The sequence below is a fragment of the Emydura macquarii genome, unplaced genomic scaffold, assembly GCF_026122565.2.
Source record: "Emydura macquarii macquarii isolate MOO-44397 ecotype Brisbane River unplaced genomic scaffold, CSIRO-AGI_Emac_v2 contig_312, whole genome shotgun sequence".
In the NCBI taxonomy this organism is placed as follows: domain Eukaryota; kingdom Metazoa; phylum Chordata; order Testudines; family Chelidae; genus Emydura; species Emydura macquarii.
Window position 1 is genome coordinate 7,253,028 of NW_027130449.1, and position 23,712 is coordinate 7,276,739.

At 47.6% G+C, this 23,712-nt stretch overlaps 2 protein-coding genes across 9 annotated transcripts in view; both read left to right on the forward strand.

Annotated features, from left to right (window-relative positions):
• Positions 1 to 9,466, forward strand: part of ACAD8 (acyl-CoA dehydrogenase family member 8) — a 12,574-nt gene extending 3,108 nt beyond the window's left edge. For 3 of the 5 annotated variants that reach the window (XM_067564198.1, XM_067564203.1, XM_067564211.1), the window contains 8 exons: positions 859 to 968; positions 1,703 to 1,779; positions 2,733 to 2,870; positions 3,712 to 3,847; positions 3,949 to 4,046; positions 4,734 to 4,886; positions 6,029 to 6,131; positions 7,189 to 9,433. In XM_067564198.1, coding sequence (XP_067420299.1) covers positions 859 to 968; positions 1,703 to 1,779; positions 2,733 to 2,870; positions 3,712 to 3,847; positions 3,949 to 4,046; positions 4,734 to 4,886; positions 6,029 to 6,131; positions 7,189 to 7,241 — 868 coding nt within the window. In that variant the 3' untranslated portion in view covers positions 7,242 to 9,433. Of the gene's footprint in view, positions 1 to 858; positions 969 to 1,702; positions 1,780 to 2,732; positions 2,871 to 3,711; positions 3,848 to 3,948; positions 4,047 to 4,733; positions 4,887 to 6,028; positions 6,132 to 7,188 lie in introns of all 5 variants that reach the window. The other 2 variants (XM_067564178.1, XM_067564188.1) reach the window with 1 other exon arrangement.
• Positions 9,467 to 10,069: 603 nt separating this feature from the next.
• Positions 10,070 to 23,712, forward strand: part of LOC137163864 (beta-galactosidase-1-like protein 2) — a 41,207-nt gene continuing 27,564 nt past the window's right edge. For 3 of the 4 annotated variants that reach the window (XM_067564266.1, XM_067564294.1, XM_067564284.1), the window contains exons 1-4: positions 10,070 to 10,182; positions 17,783 to 17,980; positions 19,506 to 19,574; positions 21,107 to 21,202. In XM_067564266.1, the coding sequence (XP_067420367.1) occupies positions 10,097 to 10,182; positions 17,783 to 17,980; positions 19,506 to 19,574; positions 21,107 to 21,202 (449 nt within the window). In that variant the 5' untranslated portion in view covers positions 10,070 to 10,096. Of the gene's footprint in view, positions 10,183 to 15,249; positions 15,302 to 15,642; positions 15,700 to 17,782; positions 17,981 to 19,505; positions 19,575 to 21,106; positions 21,203 to 23,712 lie in introns of those variants that run through there. The other variant, XM_067564275.1, reaches the window with a different exon arrangement.

A 23,712-nucleotide genomic window follows, 5' to 3' on the forward strand; every position in this document is an offset into this window, starting at 1 on the left:
TATCATCTTGCAGCTTTCAGGGGTGCCATTCATTATAGAATCATAGAAATGTAGGGCTGGAAGGGACCTCGAGAGGTCGTCAAATCCAGCTCCTTGTGCTGGGGAGGGATCAAAGAAACCTAGACCACCCTGATAGGTGTTTATTTAACCTGTTCTTGACAACGTCCAGTGATGGGGATTTCACAGCCTCCCATGGAAGCTATGCCAAAGTTTTGCTACCCTTAGAGTTAGACATTTTTTCCTAATATCTAACCTAAATCGCCCTGGCTTCAGATAAACCCATTATTTCTTGTCCTAACTTCAGAGAACATGGAGAACAATTGATCACCGTCCTCTTTATAAAAGCCCTTAACATATTTGAAAACTGTTATCAGGTCCACCCTCAGCCTAAATATGCCCATGCTTTTTAACCTTTCCTCATAATCAGATTTTCTAAACCCAGCATTTTTTGTTGCTCTCTTCTGGACTTTCTCCAGTTTGTCCACATCTTACCTAAAGTGCGGCACCATAACTGGACACAGTAGCCCAGCTGAGGCCTCGCCAGTGCCAAGTAGAACAGGATAATTACTTCTGTGTCTTACATACAACCCCAAGTCTAGAATGATATTAGCAATGTCTGTTTTGTAGGCTAGGTTAGATTAGCTCCAGCAAAGGCTGAAAACCTCCAAATCTCTCTACTGTTGGGTGAAGTTTAAGAGCAGAGAAAACACTGGGGAAGATTTATCTCCCCAGTTTCCACATCCTCATGCTCTGTTTGGATCCCAGTGCCCATGGCATGAGTGTTTTCTGATCATCCTTCTTCCTAGGGCCATGCTTGCATGCGTGCATTATAACCCCCTCCCTTCTCTCCTGATGCAGCATGTGTGCTTGGTTGATTGACACCTTTGGGAACGAGGAGCAGAGGCACAAGTTCTGCCCGTCACTCTGTAGCATGGAGAAGTTCGCCTCTTACTGCCTGACCGAGCCAGGTGAGCTTCATGTACAAAGAATTTCCTTCCCTTTCTGTTCTGAGTCCCAGCAATGTTGTCTCAGTCACTAGAAGTGAAACTCCACCTGCCGTTGCTCTGAGCTATCCAGTCTTCCATGTGGCTTGTGCTTTGGCATATCAGTGTAGCAAGGGGTAGTAACCCAACGTGGCACATCTTGCTGGCAGTTTTCTCTTCTTAGCATACAGCAATGGTGGGAAGGGCAGGGATGAGTGAGGAACCGAAGGTTCAAAAGGGTGCCTTGGTTGGTTGCGGGTGGGATACATGGGTATTTGCAGAATATGCAACGAAACTAGACCCACTTTGACTGGCCTGCAGCTCCTGTTTTCAAGGATGCTTAAACAAAACGAATAAATACGGAGATAAGAGGGTGAATTTCTGTCCAGGACACTTCAATAAATCCACACAGATCTGACATTTCTAGTTGAAAGCCCTGGGCAGTCAGGATCCCACAGGGGCTGAGAGAGACCTGTTGCTCAACCTGTGATGACTTGATTAACCACCCCGCTCTGGATTGCGTGGCTCGAGGGGATAAATTCAGCTCTGGGATGAGGGGGCATAGTTCCCATTGTGGTCAGTAGGAGTTATACTCTCTGGTTCCAGGGATGCATTTGGCCTCAGAGTCTGACTCCTCATGGGTCCATGTGAACACACAGTCTCTGGAAGGGAGAGGCAGCCCTTCCGTCTCATTGGCTCTTTTCCTTCCCCACAAACAGGAAGCGGAAGTGACGCAGCTTCTCTGATGACGTCAGCCAAGAGGAAAGGTGACACCTATGTCCTTAACGGTTCCAAGGTACCAGCTTTTCTCACCTGGAAACCCCCTGGGGACCCTGCATGTGTGAGAGGTTCTTTGGCACAGTCTCCCCTACTTCCCCTCTCATCTCTGCCTCTTCCTCTTGGCTTGTGGAACTGGAGATATCCCATTAGGTCACATCCTCTCCAGTTGCTTCTCCCAGGGCATGGTCATGTCCCCCGGTATATTCTCTAGGGCTTTGTTTGCATCCGCCTCTTCCCTGGGGGACACGGTTCCACAGCCCAGTAAATCTCACCGTTGGGAAGCCCTCCCTGATGCTCAGTCTGTTTTCCTTTGCCGCTACTCCGAGCTCTACCCCTTCAGAGCATCCTGAATGATTCCCCTCCCAGGAATTTCTACATCCTAACCACCCGTAATTGGAGATGGTTATCCTGCCCCCTTCTGTCTCTCCAGCCTCAGTTTGCCAGGCTACACTTGTTCAGCTCATGGTTTCACCCCATAAACTAATCCCTCAGGCTCCCTCTCCAGATTCTCTGACTCCTTGGGCAGGACTACACTAAATTGATCCAACTTACATCATTCAGGGGAGTGAAAAAGACCCCCCCCCCCCCCTCGCGAGCGACGTGCATTACGGCATCCTAAGTGCTGTCCACGACGGTGTTATGTTGACGGGAGAGTGTCTCCCACCGACGTAGCTTCCGAAGTGATTATGGGCATACAGCGTCTTCACCAGATGCACTATAGTGGCATAGCTGCAGCACTTCCAGTGTAAACCGGCCCCTTGTGTCTTCTCCCCTCTCTGCCCTCCTCCTCTGTCTTTCTGATCCCCTCACCCTCCTCTCAGCTTCTTTTCTCTTCCCTTGGGTCACTGCACAAGACACCCAAAATCCCTTTCAGGACATGGTGCCCAGTAAAGATTCTGTCCTCCTTCCTAGGCTGGGCATGGGCTCTCTGTGTGCTAATGCTGTCTCATTTCCTGTGCCCCTTGCCAGGCCTTCATCAGTGGTGGTGGCGACACGGATGTGTATGTGGTCATGTGTCGCACAGGAGGGTCCGGCGCCAAGGGCATCTCCTGCCTGGTGCTGGAGAAAGGAACTCCAGGGCTCAGCTTTGGCAAGAAAGAGAGGAAGGTGAGAGACCCACATGTCAAGGTGGGGGGAACACAGCAGAGGCAGGCCTAAGTAGAGTAGATCACCAGTGATCCCATGTCTGATCAGATCACAGGCTCATCCAGGCCACTCTCCTGCCTCAGCCCCGCCCTCGGTGAGACAGTTGGACCCAGTCTAGTCTGTCCTGCTTCCTCACTGCACCATATTGTACCGTAGCCCCAGATAATCCAGCGAGACGCATGGTGTGGGGAAACCTTGCATGCTTTAATCTCTAGCGTTGTCAAGCCAGCTCCTGATATGGATTATTGGCTCGGTACTTTTTCTCTAGACATTTTGCATTTCAGTTTCTAGCGGATTTAGTTGCTCGTGAAGTTTAAGGGCTCTTCAAGCCAATCAGGGTTATGTACAGTGCAGGCAGCCCCCGCGCAAGCTTCACGCGAACCTGACCCTCGACTCTCACTAGCAACATTGCTGAAGCTCAGTCCTGACCCCTTGGCTAAGCTAGTAATGAGCTCTCTCCAGAGCAGACACTCCCGGGCTGCATGGCCCATTGCATGTGGACAACAGAGCTCTGGAGATCACTAAACTCCTGACCCAAGTGATTTTAATCCAGGTGTCTGGAGATACAAATCCGGTGAACTAAAACGGAGCCACCCAGACGCTCCTAAAAGTTACTGTCAACATCCAGCTGGAAGGGTCTGTGGGGCACCACACTCTGCGTCATGGAGTCTGCGTTACAGTGCCTTTCTCCTGGCAGTGGAGGGCGAGAGTCGTGAGTGACAGACCTGACGGCTCTCCAATGGAGAGCTGGATGGGCCTCGCCCCCCCTGCAGAGAGTTTCAGTCGCTCCTGTCTTTTGCAGGTGGGCTGGAACTCCCAGCCGACTCGGGCCGTGATCTTTGAGGACTGTGCTGTTCCCGTGGCCAACCGACTGGGAGCAGAGGGACAAGGCTTTAGCATCGCCATGAAGGGCCTGAATGGAGGGAGGATCAACATTGGTGAGGAAGGAGAAGGGAGAGGCCTGTGATCTCCTCAGTGTTAGCTTAGTGTGGTGGCTGTAAGGTAATATTCACTTGATGCCCCTGGCTTCCTCTGCCAGCTTCTTGTTCTCTAGGAGCTGCTCATGCCTCTGTCCTCCTGGCCCAGGAGCACCTCACCATCCGCAAACAGTTTGGGGAACCCCTGGCCAGTAACCAGGTGACTTCCGTCTACAAGCTCTGCTCTTTCCACCTCGGTGCCCCTCCGGCTATTGCCTGACCAAGTAGCCAGAGCTCCCACATCCTGCCTTACACACGTTCTGCTGGGAGAAGCTGGGACTGCAGTAGCTGTGAGCGTCTTCCAGTGCTAATGTTCTCGCACCCTCTTTCATAGCATCTCCCGAGGTTTGGGGTGGCAATAGATGGGGGCAGCGGGTGGGTTCTCGCCTCATGCGGAAGACAGCACGTGATCATTACTTGTTGGCCTCATGAATGAAGAGAGAGAGACGCTCATAAGGAGGTGGAGAAAAAGACAGGCCAGGAAAGAGGAATTCGGGAGTCGGGGGGAGCCAGGGGCCCTGGCACAGAGAATCGGAGAAGCCCTGAGCTTTATGTGAAGGGAAGCCCTTCAGAGAAAGTTCCTTGAAAAGGAAACACAAAGCTGGGGGCCCTTCCTGAGCGGGATGGGGGGCAGTATGGGAAGCACCGGAGGAGACTGGGGGATGTTTGGGGGGCCGTTCCTGAGAGGGAAAGGGTGGGGTGTGGGATTCAGAAGAGGGCCCCAACTGAGCGGGAAGGGGGATGATATCCGGGCAGGATGCGTAGGGGGAGGTGTTTCACGGTAGGGCCTCACTGAGCCTCTAACTTAGCCTGTGCCCTCATGCGTTGTCTGCTTCCTTCCCGGCAGTACCTCCAGTTCATGTTGGCCGAGATGGCGGTGCGCCTGGTGGCGGCAAGGCTCATGGTACGGAATGCGGCGCAGGCGCTGCAGGAGGAGCGGGAGGACGCCATCGCCCTGTGCGCCATGGCCAAGGTCTTCGCCACTGATGAGTGCTTCACAGTAGGTTTTCCAAATCTCTGCCGGGGGGTGGCGGGGTGTCATAATCAGAGCAGTTCAGAGTCGCCTTGTAGTGGCAAATGCTGCTTGGGATTGTCTGCAGGGCGGGCCAGAAATGTAGTCTTGGCAGGGGAGCTAGAACAATTTTTATAGTGGGGGGTGCTGAGAGCCAGTGAACCAAATTGTACACCCTGTGTATAATGGAAAGCACTTCAAGCCAGGAGGTATAGCGGCACTGCCCCGCACACCAAGTTCCAGCACCTGTGAGTCTTGGGGCCCCTTTTGTGGGCCAGAATCCTGGCCCGTGAGCAGGCTGGAATTTCAACCCCTCTGCAGGCCATGGTCTTTTCCCTGGGCATTCTCCATATGCCACAATGCCATCTGCTACTTCTAGGAGCCTGGGGGCGCAGGCAGAGTAGAGCATTTCATTTTGGTGATTTCAGCTACCTTTTGCTGAGGTAAGACGTGTGTATGCCAGGGTGTCCATGACTTGCTATTAATTCCTGATTAGCACGTCCCACTAGGAGTGAGTGGGATACTCTAGTGCAATTACAGAATGCTATTTAATTAAAAGGAAAAAAAAAAAAAAAGTCCTGAGCTATGAAACGGCTTGGCTTAGTCATATTTTGGAATAACCACAATAACCCGTCATTAGATCCCTGGATGTATACTGCCAGTCTGGTGTATCTCACATATAGGACTTAGTTCATCTTGATCTTTAAATAAAAAGGGCTTTTTATCCTGTAAATAGCATAGCTGGCCACTAGATGGTGAACTTGCATTTTAATTTTGCAACTAGATTCAGAAATGCGGCAGAAACCACCTTGATTAAGAAGAAATTAAATGCACCCCATGGATTTGTATGCTGCAGCATTCTCTTTAAGATGACCCCATTAGTTTAAAATAGCACATCTGGAAATATGGCAGCAAGCAGGGTGGCATATAGTGGTTAGAACAGAAGAGACTGGAATTTAGGACTCGGGTTCCATTTCTGTTTTTGCTTGGGAATGTGGTTTGGTGGTTAGAGAAAACTTAGTCCAGATTCCTGGGTTCTGGTCCTAGCTCTGCCACTGACTCACTGTGTAACCCTGGGCAAGTCACTACACCCCTCTGTGCCTGGCTCAGCAACATTCTCTTCTCCTCAGATCTGCAACCAGGCCCTACAGATGCATGGGGGCTATGGCTATCTGAAGGACTATGCTGTGCAGCAGTTTGTGAGAGACATCAGAGTCCACCAGATCTTGGAAGGTAACCTGGGGTATTGCCATCAAAACTGGCCATTGGCTGTGACCTTGACCTCCCGTCCCACTGGAGAGCAGGGACTTTGATAATAGTTGCAAATTCCACTTCTTTCATGCTGGGCTTTGGGTCTCTCATGATCTGGCACCAAAATCCATGCAGGGGATCTGAGTTCATTAGGCTATAGCAGATTTGTGTAGCCATTGTAGGTATTTCCAACCCAGTAAAAGACAGAAGAGACTCAGTTGAAGGAGCTTCCACTACCTCCCTGGGAAAATTTGACAGGAGGGAAAGGTCTCCTGATGTTCACACCAAAGGTGTCTTTGTTTAATTTCATGCTATTACTGCTACTGACACCCATCGTTGGGCCCTAAACAATTCCTCTCATTCTGCGTGCTGCTCCACCTTCAGATGCTTGTAGAGATATTTGTGGTTATATCCCCTTAGCGGAGCTATGCTATAAGTATTGGCTCTTATATTCTTCATCCAGCCTTTTAATCGTTATTACAGCTACTCTCTGAACTCCATTCACCTGGAAGTAGGGTATCTGGAAGGAGTGTGATCTTGGCCATCCCCTACTACGCTCCTTTGTACTCTGGGGTAGGATATACATATGTAGCAGTAGGTAAAGAAGAGAATCTGGCTTTCAGCATGGGCCCAGTTCTGCTAGGTGCTTAGCGCCCTACAATCCTTGTAATGGCAGTGGAAGCTAAATGTGCTCAATACCTGGCTTAACGAGCAGTCTTTTTCTAGGCATCTACATCTTACCTTCTCCTCTACACCCACTAATGCCCTGAAGTCCCTTCATCCTTGAGAGGAGTCTTTTCCATAGAGTAGGCTACAGATCCCAGCAGGTTGTGCCCTGATCTCAGCCTGCACCAGGCTGGATGGAGACATGGAATAACTGCCCTGCCGATTGCATACTGCTCTGTTGGGAGTTTAAATCCTGGGATTGTTGCATTTGGCTTCAGTGGAAGTAGGATTGGGCTTTCAGTTACCTGATGAGCATCTCTGTGTGTGTGTGTGTGTCTCTCTCTCTTTCTTTCTCTGTCTTTGTTTGCTGCAGGTACCAATGAGGTGATGAGGATGATTGTGGCCAGGAGTCTATTACAGGCGTAAAGCCAGGAGCTGGTGCCTAGCCTTACTGCACTCGACTTTCTAGTTAGAACATTGTCTATTGCTCCTGTGTCCATAGACTCGTTCCCTGCAAGTGGGAGATGGGAATGTAACAGTGGAAACTTTCTTGACTTTTTCTGATCTCAAGCACAGCTGGATGCAGGCCACGTGGGTTCCCAGCTTTATGTGGTGCCTGGCAGAGCTGCTGGTACTAGTCTGGTATCGAGGACGCTGACGATAAAAATGAGACATGAATGAAAGCCTGTCCCCCTATGTCCTGAGCATGGGCCACTGCCACCCTCCTCAGACAGAAACATTAGACCTGTGGAGTCATCCAGTCCCCCTTTCTGCCAGGGCAGGATTAAAACAGAGAGAATCCAGTCAGACCCTCTCCTTCTCTGGGCCATTTCTAAGGCAGATGTGGAGGCATAGCCTCCTGATTAATTTCAGGCAAGATTGTGCTTTGTTATGGATCAATAAGGCAACTCCTGTGAATCATAGGGAAAATCTGTTGCCTTGTTTAAACCCTTGTCTTTCCAAGCCGTTGCGCTGCAGCACTGGGGCAAGTCATCTATAAAGACTGTGTCTCTGAGTTGTTACAAAGTGCAGTGAGCATTTTAAATCCAGTGAAAGGAGTGGAGCGTGCCTGGTGCTAATCTGGAAGCATCAGTGCTTCTCATTTCCTAGAGTTCTCTTATCTAGTGCAAATGGCTCTTGCTCTACTCCATCCCAGTTACGGCTTTCATTAACATTATGAATCCTGGGTAATGGGACTAGAGGGATAGATGAGAGAATCTTACACAAGCAAACCTGGGCTTCTTATTCTCAAATTAACTCTACCCAGAAATGTACAAGATGAGTAGAGTCAGAGCATTGATCAGTTTCACTTTTTTTCCCCACCTCAGTGTTGGAATCAATAAAGGTATGACAAATCACAAGAGGGTTTCATCAGCTCTGGTCATTGACTCTTTTTGCAGCGTTCTTGTTTTTTAATTTGAATATGTTGCCTTTAGTTGATCGTATTTTTTTTTTTAAATCAACTTGCTTAATGGAAAATCCCGATGATTAGTAATAACTTGCATTTCTTTAGCTCCTGAAAGTGCTTTCCCAACTAACACCCCCTTCCAGGGGGGAAGTGTTTACATATTCAGTTGACAGATTGGGAAACAGGTGCAGAGAGGGGAAGTGACAAGGTAAGGAGTCAATGGCAAAGATGGCTGACTTCCTATTCCTGGCTTTAATCATGGGGCAACATTCCTTGTTCAGTACTTACAACAAAAAAATGACACTGGCAGATGGGGGAGATTTTTTTCCAGTAATGTTAAGGAACTGAAGTAACTTGTGTGTTCATCTTGAAGGAATGGTCAAGGTCTGACCCTTCCAGATGTAGGATAGGGAGGGAAAGGATTGTCATCCTGGAGTGTTTTCGACTTTAAGGGAGCCAAGCTGTGCTAAGCTCTTCATAGAAACGCTTAACGATTCAGGATTTGTCTGTGCTTAGTTACAACATGATGGTCAAGACCTAAGAGTACTGAGGGTGTCATTTAACAGTGGTGACATTCTTAAGTCTCACCTACACTACATGTTTCAACTGTGTTGTAAGCAGCTCCGCAGACACGGTTGATCTCTACAGTACAGACTGCCTTGGTAAAAGCTAAAATCTAAACGGACTGTATTTAATACTATAAACAGCAGGCTTAAAAAAATAATCAACCAGTGGTAAGTAACCATTCTTTAGGCAAATATTTAGAGAGGCCCAGCCCTGTGCTGTCCAATCAGGGAGCCTGCAAAGCCTTATCGGTGTTTTTCATTCACCGGGTGGCTTATGCCAAAGTGCTCTGCAAACTGCGGTTTATTTAATTTGGCTAAAAGCGATGATCTGACTAGTTGAGGCATAAATGGCCTATCTCAGCCCACATTGAATGTTGTTACCCCTGCAGGCTTCTCCAGAGCAGCTGTGTGCAGTGACTAGCTCTCAGCCTAGGTCCTCGCAGGCAGCTGTATTAAATCTCCAGCTCCATCGCCACAAGTGGCAGGGGGAGGAGCCCTGAGTCCCCAGCGGGGTAAGAAGGGCCCAGGAGGATGGACGGAGCCAGTCCTGTGACCTGGCAATGCGCTGCAGGGGCTGGCTGGGAGCCCCTGCCCCTCCACCCCCGCTGGGTGCATGCAGAAAAGCAGGCGGGGCCGGGGGCTGTCCTGGGAGACAAACCGAGGGCTGCAGTTTGCAAGTTAAAGGAGCCGCCTCGCCTTGCTGCTGCACCTGTGGGGGCGGTGGCCGGGTGCGGGGGGGGCGGGAGGCACACACCCCCGCCTTGCACTCCGGCGGGCTCTGCAAAGGCAGGGCCAGGCTGCAAGGAGGTTTCCAGCCGGGCGAATTGCACCTTCGCGGGGGGGCTCTTTGCCCGCGGGGGGGCGGCGGCTGCCCCAGGGCCTGCGCCGGGCGCGCGACAGGGGGGAGGGGCTGGCCTGGGCCTTTGCCCGCGTGCCGCAGACACGTGCCCAGGCTGCCAGCCGCGGCTCACCTGGCGGACGGGCGCACCTGTGGCGGGGGGGCGGGGTCTTGTCCCGCGGCACGGCTGTAGCCAATCAGGAGAAAGCTGGGCCTCCTGCCCAATCAACGGGCGGCCCCGTCCCGTGGGCGGCAGGCGACGGCCAATGGGAGGCCGCCGGGGGGGGGGCGGGTTGCGAGGCGACGGTGCTCCGGTGGGAGGAGCCGCAGGCGCGCGGCGGGGAGGGACTGGGCGTCCCGTGGAGCCGTGCCCCTGTCCCCGCTGTCCCGGCAGCGAGGTGGCGAGCGGCGCCGCTCGAGGCAGCAGCGCGTGGGCCTGGGGCTGGCCGGGGAAGTTCCAGGGGCCGCCATGTGGGGCTGCGGCGGGCGGAAGCGCCGCCGCCTCGGGGGGCTGCTGCTGCTGCTGCTGCTGCTGGGGGGGCTGCTGCTCCGCAGGTGAGACCGGCCGGGCCCCGCCCCCTCCCCGGGGTCCCTCCCCCTACCGGGGCCCCTCCCCTCACTCCGGCCCCTCCCCCTACCGGGGCCCCTCCCCTCACTCCGGCCCCTCCCCCTTACTCCGGCCCCCCGGGGCCCCTCCCCCTCTGGCCCTACCTGCCCCTCCCCCCCCCGAACGCCTCTCCTTTTGTCGCCCCTCCCCCTATCCCGGGTGGGCCGACGCACATCCCGGCTCCCCCCCCTCACCCGGCCCTGTCTCTGCTCCCCGAGCCCTGCCCCCTTGGGACACTCCCCTCCCCCCTGCCCCCCCGTCCGGACATGCCCCTAGGGCCGAGCCCCCCGGCCCGGGACCCTCTCCCTACTGACCCTGCCTCCCGCTGCCCTCAGCCCCTGGCAGCCGCTTGTCCTCGCGCCCTGCCCCGCCGCACGGACTCCCCCTCTGCAGGCTCGCGGAAGGTTCCCAGTCCATTCAAATCTACGCGGGCTTGGAGCGTGGGTGGGAAGTGGTGCCAGGGCCTGCACCCCCCCGTTTTCCCAGTCACATTCCCGATATCTAAATTGCTCTCCCCCTTGAAAGATCCCCCCCCCAGGAACAACATGGGGAACTGACTGGCAGACTGCAGGGGGAATGGTGAAACTGACTATGCAAAGTGCTGTGGGCTGCACAAACCAGATGCCACAGAGAAGAAGGCATCCATCCCCTTCCTTGCCTGGAATTGCTGCACCTGCACAAGTTTTCAGCCAAAAGAGTGATGGTTTTTAAAGCATCCTCATGGGATTCCCATCACTCTAGGTCTGTGCAGACATCCAAGCTCAGCCGTGTGCCTCTTCTCTTCCGCTTCTTTTCTCCCTACTCCACTTTCTCGGCTGTGCTCTTTCTGCCCCATCAGGTTTGCGTGTTGCTGGATTTACTGTCCTCTGGGACGGATTTAAACGGCTGTTCTTAGCCTTATCAGCACAGTGATTCTCTGCTGAGCAATAGGGCCCTCAGGTCACTGAGGCCATTTGTTTTATGACTCCTATTTGCTTAGTGTATTGGGTCAAGAATCATTGCAGTTTAAATGAACTTGATCTCTACTGGCATGTCCCTCAGGCATACTGTTAAGGAGTACTGAAAGGAATGCTGTCAGGTTAAATTCACGTAACAGGTTTCTTTAGCTGGATTACTAATAGCACCGGAAATCATTAAACCAAATTTATTTTTCAGCCGTGAACCTGTTCATTTACTCCCTGCATTTCTCTCAGGTTGAGCAGTGACAGTAGACTGGCCAGCTTTAACCTATGCGTCTAGTTGGTTCCATTTCATGTCTCTCTCTAGGGATGTTATTCCACCAAATATAAACTTTGAAAGGAAAGTTTAATAATAAATATATTAGACTGTGTAACTGTTTACATATTATGACTTTGGAGCCTAAACTGACTTCACATGTCCCTTTAATCCTTAGCCCATAGCCCTGTTTACTGTGTCTTAGCAGCAGCTTTCAATTTTAAACAGTTCAGATGCTCATGAATGGAGGCACAAAACTGTACATTAATAGATGTAGCAATGAATTCAAGTGAAGTACTAATAATCAAGTTACAAAAAGACAAATCTGAATAATGCACATATTTCAAGAAGTGAGGTTATAGGGTGCTGTGAAGTTGCGGGGCACTGGAACTCTTGAACCTTTTCATGTGGTTTGAATCTAGTTTGGGTTACCATCTGCTACCATCAGTAGCCTGTGTGCAGTGAGTTTGCTGGGTCTCAGTCAATTTTTCAGAGGACAGTTGTCCTCACCTCAGAGCATTGTTGCAGTTGGTACTAATTATCCCACTATTCCTTATCCTCCTGCTTTGCTGGCAGTCTCAATAGAGCTACCAAGCATTGAATGGGGCCTTTGAGGCAGAACTCTTCTCTCACCCTATGGATGGTCCATTCATTCAGAGTTTATGTATGTTGGTGGGGCAGCTTGCCTTATCAGTGCTGGTTTTGTATCGGTCCAGTGGCTGAATAGATTATTCTAGAACTGTCAATCCAGCCTCTTCTAACTAGCACTAATATTCATGAAAAGTGAGATTAAATGGTAATATAGTACTTGAAACTGGGTTGTAGGAGAGGACCGCTCACCATGTGCTGTAAACTCAGTGTATGCCAGCTGCTGCTTGCCACAGGTTATGCTTGCTGTTGCTTGCAGGTGTAATGCCAATACCCCTCTTAAAAGCCAATTTTCTTCTGTTATCATTGCTGAGTAATGTTTCTGATTAAAGGTCTATCTCTCCTCGGTGTTAACATAACTCCCCTTAACCTTAGTGACCGACTGCATTCAGATGAAGAATAGAGACTCCGTTAATGTGGAAACATTTACAAACTTCATGCTCCCTCCTCGCTGCTTTAAAAAAAATCTGCTCTTGATTCATAAGAGCTCAGACCCGATAAAACTGAAGCAACATCTTCTCTTATCAGAATCATAGAGAGAAATAGCGCTATTCAGAATCAATCATTGACAGGGAGCATCCATCTAGTGCGAGAAGTATGAGGAGAGTGATGCTGCAACCAAATGGAAATGATTTAAAAGCTTTAAATAAATGTTACACATAATATAACAATTCTTTGTCTATCATAAAAAGTAATGGATAAGGAAAGACCAATTTTTGGCACTATAAATCAGTTCCTGCGTTAAGCTAAAGTTACCCCAATGACCTTGGCGCCTGTTGGGTTTACTAAAATCACTGGAGCTCTTTGATGGATGACATGCTTTTACAAATCAGTCACACTCTGTTCTGGATCTAACCCATTTTTGAAACTGCGAGGGGTATCTCTTGTTCTTTCATATCAGGGCTCTGTCTTGTTGTGTGTGATATTGGATATATCCTGTTTATTCTGGGCCTGATTGTACCAACCCTGCTTTGAGTGGTACCTTGAGACAAACGGAATTACGGTGGAGTAACATACTACTCAGCATGACTAAAGTTGCAGAGTTGGGCTGTGTTTAAATTTCTATTTAGCAAAGTATTAGGCCCTCTTCTCCCCTCAACTTGTCTATTATGGGCCAAACTTTATCCCTTGTGTCACTCCCACTGAAGCCAAAGAAGTTATACCAGGGATTGATTTGGCACTGTGTTTCAAAGTGGTTCATGTCCTTTCTGATATGAAAGCACTGTAGTGGGTGAGTGGATTTTATATTTCAGTGGGAGCTCCAACATAACTGAATAGTGTCCCGAGGGAAATTGGTGGGAGGCTTTTTGCTGGGGATATTAAAATCTATTCTAGACTGTACAAAACACTGGCAAATATACTCAGTTTGGGAGGATGAGCTTAGAACATATAAACATTTGAGGTTTTTGTTGGCCAGATTTTTCAAACATGAATGCTTTAAATTGTCAACTTTTTCCTTTAACTTAAATAGCTCTTCTCCGTCCCTGGTGTTTACACACCCAATCATCTGGTTTGACCTCTGCACATCACAGGCTACTGACCCCCTCCCAGTTACCACTGCATTTAGCCCAGTAATCTGGATTAGACCAAAGTATTACAGCCCTCTGGAAACTAAATTACTGTGTGCCACAGATAGAGAATAGGAGGGTCTGGGGTTCCTGAATGTCCAAAGCACCTGCAATGGCAAGGATTGATTTTGGATGAGAGACTCAGTTGAACCTAGCAAGCAACCCACACCCTATGCTGGGGAAAAAATATTTTTTGACCCTGAAATGGTGATCAATTTGACCCTGAGCATGTGAGCAAAACCCATCAACCAAGCATGAGAGAATTCTCTGTACTAACTCAGTATACTGACCATCCTTCCTGGTGTCCCATCTCCACCTGTGGCCATGTCTGATACTTCAGAAGAAAGATTAAAAAAACCCACCCAGAATATATCAGTGAGGAAAAACCTTCCTGACCCTTGCATGAGACCATCTGAGAACCTGAAGCATGAAATGTAGGACACAAGAGAGAGGACCAGAAGAGACCCCTTAGACCACTGCACCCAGCCATCTGCAGTCACAGGCAACTACATTGTACTATCCCGCTCATAAACTTACCTCTATCTTAAAACTATTTAGTTTACTCGCTCCCACTACTATTGGGAGGCTGTTACAGAAGTTTACTCCTCTGATGGTTAGAAAACGTCTTCTAATTTCCAGCCTAAATGTACTCTCAGCCAGATTTTTACTCATTTCTTCTTGTCATCTTTTTTCTTTGACGTAAATAGCTCTTCTCCATCCTTGATGTTTACACACCCAATATATTTATGGAAAGCCATCATATCCCCTCTCAGCCTTCTTTTTTCCTAGGGTAAAGAAGCCAAGCTCTTTTAGTCTCCTCTCATAAAATAGGTTCTCCGTTTCTCTGATCATCTTTGTTAGTTCTCTTTGAATTTGGAAATAAATTCTTTGACAGTTCAAAACTTTAGGAAGGGGAATGGTCACTTTTCTGTATGGGAAAGGAGAGCTCAAATTAATGTAGCTATGTGGAAAGAAGTCATTCTACCTAGAATCACTTCCCATTGTGCTGGACCCTGGAAACGTGTTTTGTATTACAGATAATTTTGAATGGAACTCTTTATTTATTTTGTCAAGTCTGCCAAATACAGTGGCTTTGTATGGTTACAAAGCACTTGGATTGTGCAGTGACTGGTACTGTAGGAAGATAAATAGATACTGCAGTGACAGGGTTATAGGAAAGCCACAAGAACAATGCAGTAGTTATGTAGGTCTACATTTTCAAAAGAGACCATGGATTTTGGATGCCCAGCGTGTGACGCTTTGGGCCCTGACTTTCAGAGGTGCTGAGTGCCTGTAGCCTCCATCGCTTTAAAATGGAGTGATGTGCATCCAATGCTTTTGAAATTCAGGCCAAAGATGTCTCATGTTGGGCACCCACAAGTCTGTGAATACTCTTAGAAACATGGGCCTAAGTAGTGAGTGTGGCCAATGCTAGTGAAATCCTTTCTAGAGTTACCAGTTTATCAGCCTTGAGGATGAACCCAGTCTGTCGGCATTTGAAAATGATTTCTCTCATATACAGTTGCATTGTGGAACAGAAGCAAACCTGGAAAAGACTGGGTCTGACTACTGAGCCGTCTGATCCTTTTGGCATACTGGTCCAGCTGTAGATCTTCAGTGAACAGGAGATGTGAAGGTGATTAATTCTTCACACAGTGGTCTCTGGCTCTCTTCACTTGCACATGTGGATTGGATCTGTCTCTCTGATCCTGTTTACCTGCATGTGGGCTGTCTTCTGATGTAGCCATGTCAGACACTTCATGCTTGCTCCTCTTGTACTATTATATGGGCTATTCTTCCTTTATTAGAGTGTAGATCTGTTATTGCACCAATGTATAGATCCTATGGATAATGGTGGTTTCTGAATTGTGACTTGTCTTATTACTATTTTTTTTTAAATGATTCGACAATAAATCCACTTGAGTGTTCAATGACTAAAGAAAGACATTGGTGTTTAATCCAGGCTTCCTTTTCCAGGTATTACCCATGCCTGCCGGTTGTTTCAGAGGCCTGTGAGAATGCTGTGCCACAGAGGTACTGTCTGTGCTTGTCAGCTAGCCTTTGCAACGCATTGCAAGTCTTAGATTTAGCTGTCTTGTAGTGGCCTTGTCTTGTGTTCCAAGAGAGCTAATCTCTGCAGATCTCCTCTGTGCAATCCCATGTAAGCCATGTGTTCTGAAATGTCCTCTTTACCTTCTGCCAGCATCCCCTAGTTAAAACTTGACTCTTAGTGTAGAAGACTGTTGGAGGCTTATATATTATCACCTCTAAATGTGACCTTTCTCTCTAATGTGTGGGTTGTTCTTAGTCAGCTCAGAATGGAAGCTATTTCTTGCATCTGACTGTGACCTTGTTTCATAGGAACAAACTGCCATTGTACTTGTGGGGCTGGGTTTGAAGTTCTGGAACCTGGGTGGGCTGAAGAAAACAACATGCCCACTGCTGATTAGGAGGTCAGAGGGGTTTAAATTCTTTGTAGTGAGCTTTGAGAGCTACTCATTTGAATTCTGTAGTAATCAATTACACTTGGACTCCTAGAAGAAGTGGCTGAGATTAAAGTACTTCTGGGATAATGGACAACAGTGATGTCTTGACTTGCTTATAGGGTTACTGGATTGAGGCCTGGTAGATTAGAGGCTAATGCTAATCGGTAGGATGTGATTTCTGCTATGAAGGAATCAACTTGAAGGGAAATCAGATATAATTGTCTAAACAGGTAATTCAGTTCAAGGGCTTGTGAATGTGATGTCTGTTCTGTTTTTTTGCATTGGGTGTTCCTGATGATTTATGGCAGGATTAGAACAGGGAAGAATTTCATTCTCTGAATCGTCTTGGCCACCTGATGAAATGTTAGTTTTTTCGGTTCTAATGCAGAAAAATGAGTGAGATTTTTCCTGACTTGGACCTGCCTGAGGTAGAAGAACACAGCACAAGCTCATTTGTTGTTTGTGTCTCTGGAAGCTCAAGCAGGTGTTTAGGCAAACAAGTGCTCTATTTTGGCATCTAGATGCCAGTATGTGTCCAAATGTGGATATCCTATTAAGGTGCCCGTGTCCGGGAAAAATTGAGCTCACAAAGTCCAATTTCCCACTAATACACTGTTGCAAAATTGCCATTTGAAAAGGAAAGGTGCCCTGCTTCAGTGTTGTCTTATAGGCTGTGATGACCTGTTCGTGCATCATCTTAGCCAGGTGGAAGCTACCTTTAACTCTTAAATGTTCGATTCAGAGGCATTTCTGCACCTAGGATAATATCCTAGAAGAATTAGTGTAAAGTGATAAAGCTATTAAAATAATTTACAGGGAGCAAAGAGAGGAGGATTCCTAGAACAAGAGGAACTTGAAGGATGGGTAGTGGGAGAATTCCAGGCATTGGAGGTGATGTCATAGACAGCATCATGATAGACAATTAGAGGATTAGGAGAAGGGGGAAATAAGAGCATGATCATGCAGCAGTGATTTGTGGATTATGGACCCAATTCATCCATTCACTGGGATTATGCTAGTGATGTATTTGGCCCATTATTATTTTTATTTTTTTTTAAAAAAACCTTAGATATGCTTCCATCTTTCCTCTCCCATCTTCTCTGACAAATATGAGCAGGAAAGAGACCCAGCCTTTCTTCCATGACTTGAAAGAGAAAGCATCAGAGGGATGCTAATGCTTCTAAATATGCTTAGACAGTTCAGTGCTTCTCCAGATCTAATGATAACTTAGATTTGCATCATAGCTTCCATCCCAAATGAACTCCAAAGCACTCTGCAAATTATACACACACGCAGCCTGGCTGAAATGCAATCACCTCTGGAGTGCAGGCCAATAAATAACCTGCACATAAAATGCTAATACAAGAAGGGGAAATCTTAGCTCAAGACAGCAGGGGAAATCCCAGACTCTTACACGAAGGGTCCTGGGCTCTTTAATGTCCACAGAGGACAAACAGGTTTCAAGGGCTCATCTGAAACACCCACATGCTAACAACTGCATGGTGCACAATTTACTTGGAAAGGATGAAACACTGAGTTGACCCTGGCAGGTGGGGTGAAATGAGCTTCATCTCACTGGAGGTCCTCTTTGCTGGATTTCAGATGTTAACTTGCTTTCCCTCCCATTCTAGGTTTAACTGGAGCAGTCTGGTACCACTGCAGCTATGGGGCAGGACGCTGGGCCTGCAGGCAGAGGATTCTGAGTTCTCCCTCGAAGGCATGCCTTTCCGTATCTTCGGGGGCTCCATGCACTACTTCCGAGTCCCGAAGGAATACTGGAGAGACCGCATGGTTAAGATGAAGACATGTGGCTTGAACACCCTCACTACGTAAGTTCTGGATCTGAAAAATGGCTATTTAAGTCGGTGGGGTTTTTGCCATTGGCTACGGCAGATCCAAAATGCAGCTTCTGTTCAAGTCATGAAAGGAAAAAAAAAAGTTGGTTCTTTTCCCTGCTTCCCTGCCCGTGTTTTCCTGCCATCAGGTCATCATCCTTCCCCTGGATATGCTATCCAGCTACCTAATTTCTTGTTCCCCTGAACATTCTTCAGTGGATGGTTACCAGCTACAGTCCTGCTGGTGGCTCTGAGTCCCAGGGGCACCTCCTATTTGTTCCGCTTCTTCTGCTGTATATCAGCAGCCCCTACCAGCCAGCTGTGTCTTCCTTGTTGTTAGTTGTTTTTGCAGGCCTCCAGGCCTGGATGTCTGTAGAAGCATCTGGAAACAAGGAGGAGAGCAGCACTAAATGATGCAAGAGCTGTTCATGGAGAACCAGCAAGTACATTTTTGAGAACTACTGCTCTAGACCAGTATAATGTGCAGTCTTGAGATGATGCTGGATTTGGGCCTGTTTTAATCATGCTTTTAAGCTGATATTCTCAGTCCTGCATGGAGCAGACAGATGAGGCTTTTGAATCTTTGAGAGCCTGGGGGGTGTTGTGCAGCGGGCCCTGTGTGTTCTGTCCACAAGGAGCAAATGAAGGCCTGCTTGACTTGTGACATTTACCCTGGTAACCATCTTCAGTTTCTGCTGGTCCACAAATAAGACTCTAACCTTCTCTAAGCTTACAATACACCCTAAGAATCTGTTCAGTTAGTCCTGGCTTTCAAAGTATGTCTGAGGGAGTCTGATGCGGGTGGTCACATGGCGCTGACACAGTGACAAGGCAGGTCCAGGCTCGCAGTAGCCAGTTAACCTAACAATGGTTTGCAAACTGCATCAGCCTTGGCAATGAAGAGGTGTCTGGACACCAAAGACTAAATTCCAAGTTGAGTCTAACCTGCCCTTCAGTGTGCAAGTTACAGTGACTCAGACGTCATTATTTAGACTCCCACTCTCTTCCCAGCCTTGAACTGGCCTCCCTTCTTACTGATCCTCTGAGCTTGGTCTGTTGAGTCTAAGGCAGTCTGAGCTGGTGTAACTCCTGTACTGAAAGGCTGGAAGAAAGAAACGTAGGAAGAAAAGCATCTAACAGGAGAGTGTAAGAAGTGGGGGTATAAAGACAGCCCCACCCTCCTCTAACTGCTGTCTCCTTAGTCTGAAGTAGCATTAGCATATCCTAGAATATTAGGGTTGGAAGGAACCTCAGAAGATCATCTAGTCCAACCCCTTGCTCAAAGCAGGACCAACCCCGACTAAATCATCCCAGCCAGGAATGATACATATGCCTTTACAGACATGCACAAATAGCAGTATGCTTGCTTGAATCTGTTCATGGCTAGAGATGGGTGTGCACAAGAAGGTAGTGTATTGCAGAAGGGAACAAGGACAGGTAGTTATCCCCCTGCTCCACAATCCTAGCTCCTCTGTTCAGTGTGAATTCCTAGCCCCTTGCTCTGACTTTGTTTTTTCAGGTACGTGCCATGGAACTTGCACGAAGCAGCAAGGGGGAAGTTTGATTTCAGCGGAAACCTGGATTTAGAGTACGTGGTGCAATAAGTTGTGTATGTTTGTGTGTCAGATGTGGGGCAGTTTTGTTCTTTACTCTATTGCTATCATTGGCTTGAGTGTAGGGGGCAGGGCAGGGGGAAATAACAGTGAAAACAATTAGCTTTGTGTGTTTCAATCTTTGTTTGCATCCCAAGTGGCTTGTTGGATTTGCATGTGACTGTACTTAGAGTAAAAATACATCTCTGACCCTGTCCGTCTGGAGGTTCAGTGTCTCTCCCTGAGTAATAATTTTAGGATGAAGTTTCTGTTATGGAAGGATAAACTGGACTGCTAGAGAAGTGATTACATAGTAAATGTGTGCTGGTTTGCTTTTCTAGCATGGAAAAGGATGCAGGGTTTTTTCTAAGTTTTGCTCTGGACAACGGCAGGGTTCTAACACGATTCCTGACCACATCAGTGAGGCAAACTCTATTGGGACCTTACTCACAGCAACCATGTTTAGCGACTCTTTTGTTGAGCGTGGAGCTGTTCCCAACCTGGATATCCTCTTGGGTAACCCAGTCAGTGTAGTCTAGTGATTTAGAACTGGAGACTGGGAATTGGGAGATCTGGCTTAACTCTGCCACTGACTATGTGACCTTGAGCAAAACACTCAGTCTGTTTTGTGCCTCATCTTTCTCATCTGTAAAATGGGAACAGTACAGAAATGCCAAGTAATAGCATTGATTAGTTTGTGGGTGACACCTCTAGGTTAGAGCAGCATTTTCTAAATGCTCTGCTATGTAAATATCCACAAAAGTTTGTAGTTAGTCTGCATTTGCGTTGGAGATTTACTGGTATACTTGTTAAGATGTTATGGGCCCATCATAAATCTCTGTTCTCCTTCCAAAAGCCCCCCACATGTGCTGTCTTACCCAGCACTGACTGACTCTTCTTTCTCATTCTCAAATACTTAAAACAGATAAGATGGCAACTTCCTCTCATCTTGGGGGGTCTTGAGGCTTTCAGAGACCCACAGTAGGAAGAGTTGACTGGGATTCCCTATTTCCCCAATTTCCAAACACCCCACCTCCCCCAAAGTATCTCTCTTCCCCTTCCATCCTCGGCAACATTGAAGCTCATCCATGGACTCTGAGCACTGCCCCGCTGACTTTCCCTTGTGTGTAGAGTGGTGATTGCGCTTGGTAGAGATTGCCTGCTGGTCCCATCTTCAAGTGGTGAATCATCCCTCTTCTCTGGTAGAGGCCCTCAGTTCACTTTGCAGGCAGCCTGCCTTCATGGTTAGGTCAGAAGCTCTCTGTTGTGTGGAGTAGGTGGCGGGCTATGCCAGTTAAATGGAACAATGGTATTGCCACAGATCATGCATCTGCATGGAGCCAACCACCTCTCTAGTTTTTTTGGGACCTTTGGAACCCATTGATTTGGAATCATCCCCTATTGTTGCTGCATCAAACTATTTCCTTGGCTTTGGTGCCTACAAACCATGGTGATGGGTGCATTAGAAATGCACAGAAACTAGGTGGTTCTTTAGCAAGATAATAATTAATGTTGTGTGGATCTCTAGGGCGTTCCTTACCATGGCAGCTGAAGTTGGACTGTGGGTGATTCTGCGTCCAGGACCGTATATTTGTTCTGAATGGGATCTTGGTGGTCTTCCCAGGTAAGAGTATACGTGGTAGGCATGTGGATTTGGGTTCTTTGTTTGATTCAAAAGCTCAGGTGTTCAGACATTTACTTGAGACAAACTGGATATTTTGGATTTGTAAGTTCATAGCAACACAAAAGCTCCCTGGGTCATGCAGCCCAGCCTCCAACAGAGATTCAGAAATAATGCTAAGAAACAAACAAATGTTTCAGCCTGTGTATTCCAAGGTGATGGTCATGTCCCATAGCAGAAAGATTCCCACTAAGTCATTGGTCCTTTCATAGCAGTACAAACAGTAAACCTGGAATTAGAATTCTGCTGTGAACAGTTCTGATTTGTTTGTTTGTTTAAGTGTGTGCTGAGTAATGATTAGAGCAGGGAATGGTTAGCTCCAGGTTAGAACTTTAGGAGATCCACGTTCTATCATTGACTCAGTGTGTGACCTATATTTACCTTCCTTATGCATCTCCATCTATAAAATACCGAGTAATATTTGCAACTTGATGTAAGGATTCATTCACCCTAGGGCTCATTTTAATAGCTCTATAGGGACAAACACATGATGTGGATGGGAGCAATAACATCCCATGATTCCCTCAACCCACTATTATAACTTCTTTTAAAGCTTTGTCCTCCTGAGTATCTTTTTCCTCCACAAAACTCAGGAAAAGAGCTGGGATTATCTCCAAAATCTCCACTTATAAACAACTCACTAGATCTGTGAGGCCTGCCATGTCCAGCTGTGGCTCAGGCTGGTTCATAAGGTGGAGTCAGCACATTTACCAGTTATCGCGCTGCCACTGCATGAGCGGACTCTCATGTTTACAGCAGCTCGGTCATGGTAAAAGCCTCTTAGAGCCAAATCGAACACGTAAGCACTGAGAATCTCTCCTGGTTACCAGATCCCAATGGGACAGCTGCCAGCTTCAGTCCCACTTGTTTATCCTTCCTTGTCTTGCTCACCAGAGCTTTAACCTCAGTGGAGGCACTTGGTTCAGATGAAATTTTGGGGTGATCTCTCCTCACGCATCTCTCTCACTTTTGCTTCAGCTCACACTCTTCCTGCTCTCAGACAAAATGAGTTCAGAGTGTTTTGGCTATTTAATGCAATTAGAGTAATCTTATCAGGAGATGAGTTTGACTGATGCCACTGGGGCCTTAGTCAAACTCTTCCTGCAGGGGTGTGAAGCTTTTGCCTTAACGCATTGCCACAATATGCAACAAACTGCTTTGTGCCAGCTTGGGGGCCTAGGTGGCAGCAGGATGTGCTGCCACCGGGGAATCAAAATTGAAGTAGAGTTCTGAGATTGTGGAAGTCTTCCAGAGCTTCTCTCTTGTCCCATCCCTTCATCACTCATGATGCCACAACTGCTTGTGATAACAAGAAGCAATTGGCTAGAAATAATATTAATAGAAAATGACAGCATTATTAGCTGATCCCAGGTCACCGTTGTAATGTATTTTGCTCTCATAGAGCCCCTTTTGCCTGATAAAGTAAGTAATAGTATCCCCATTTTACAGTTCAGGAAACTGAGGCAAAGCCTGGTTGTGACTTGGCTGGAGCCAGACAGTTGCAGAGTGGGATATAGAACCCAGTAGTTCTGACTCTCAGATCCTTGCTCTTATCATTAGCTCATTCATCCTCCTGTAGGGAGAGGCAATGAGCAGATTACTGAGGTTAGATTGTAATAGCTATGCAGTGTGCTGTGCTTGGACATGTATCACTTGTTCTTGTGTTATCTCAAACAAACCAGTAAAATCCTGTAAACCTGCACTAGAAGTGAAGGGAGAGATCAGCTGAAAGGACACCGTGTATTGGGGTGGTGATTGGAAGGGGCTGGAAGCTTGGTTTAGGATGGATTTTTATGAATGAGCATTGGTTATAAGAATATAGAAATTCAAGAATACTCCTCCTCCCTGTCGCTATAGGCTTTGGAGGTCCTTGGCTGCTCTTACAATTTGCCCCCACCTCTTTGTGTCAGGGCATTTTTTTTTTTCCCACTGATGGCTCAAGAATGATCCAGTTCAAAAAGAAAGAACCTTTTTATCTTCTGAGGTCCAGTGCTTAGTCCGTGAGATATCGTGAATGTGAATTGGCATGGGACTGAGTCTCCCAAGTTCAGATTCAAAGTACAGGGTTTGAGAGGGGGTGTGACTCGGGTGCTTAGAATCCAGAATCTTCGTTTGGAGTCCTTAACAAACGTAAGTGGAGGTTTGCATTGTAAAACATATTTAATGGGATTATGGTCAGGAAAATGATTCTGTTAGTGTTCCTTTCTTACATGAAACATGCTCAAATCCCCCATGGGATTCCTTTTTCTTTTATGACATAAAGGGCTGCATAATGTTGCTCTGTGCTGCTAAATAATTGCTGTATTTCGTTCTAGAGAGGTGGCTTCCCTGCAGTCGTGGGTGAAGGGATTTCAACACACAAGCTCCTTCTGTCATAAAAGATGCTATATAAATGTAACGTCACTGTCGTCATTTAGAACATTTGCCCCTTCTATGTCTTTGTGTCATCTCTG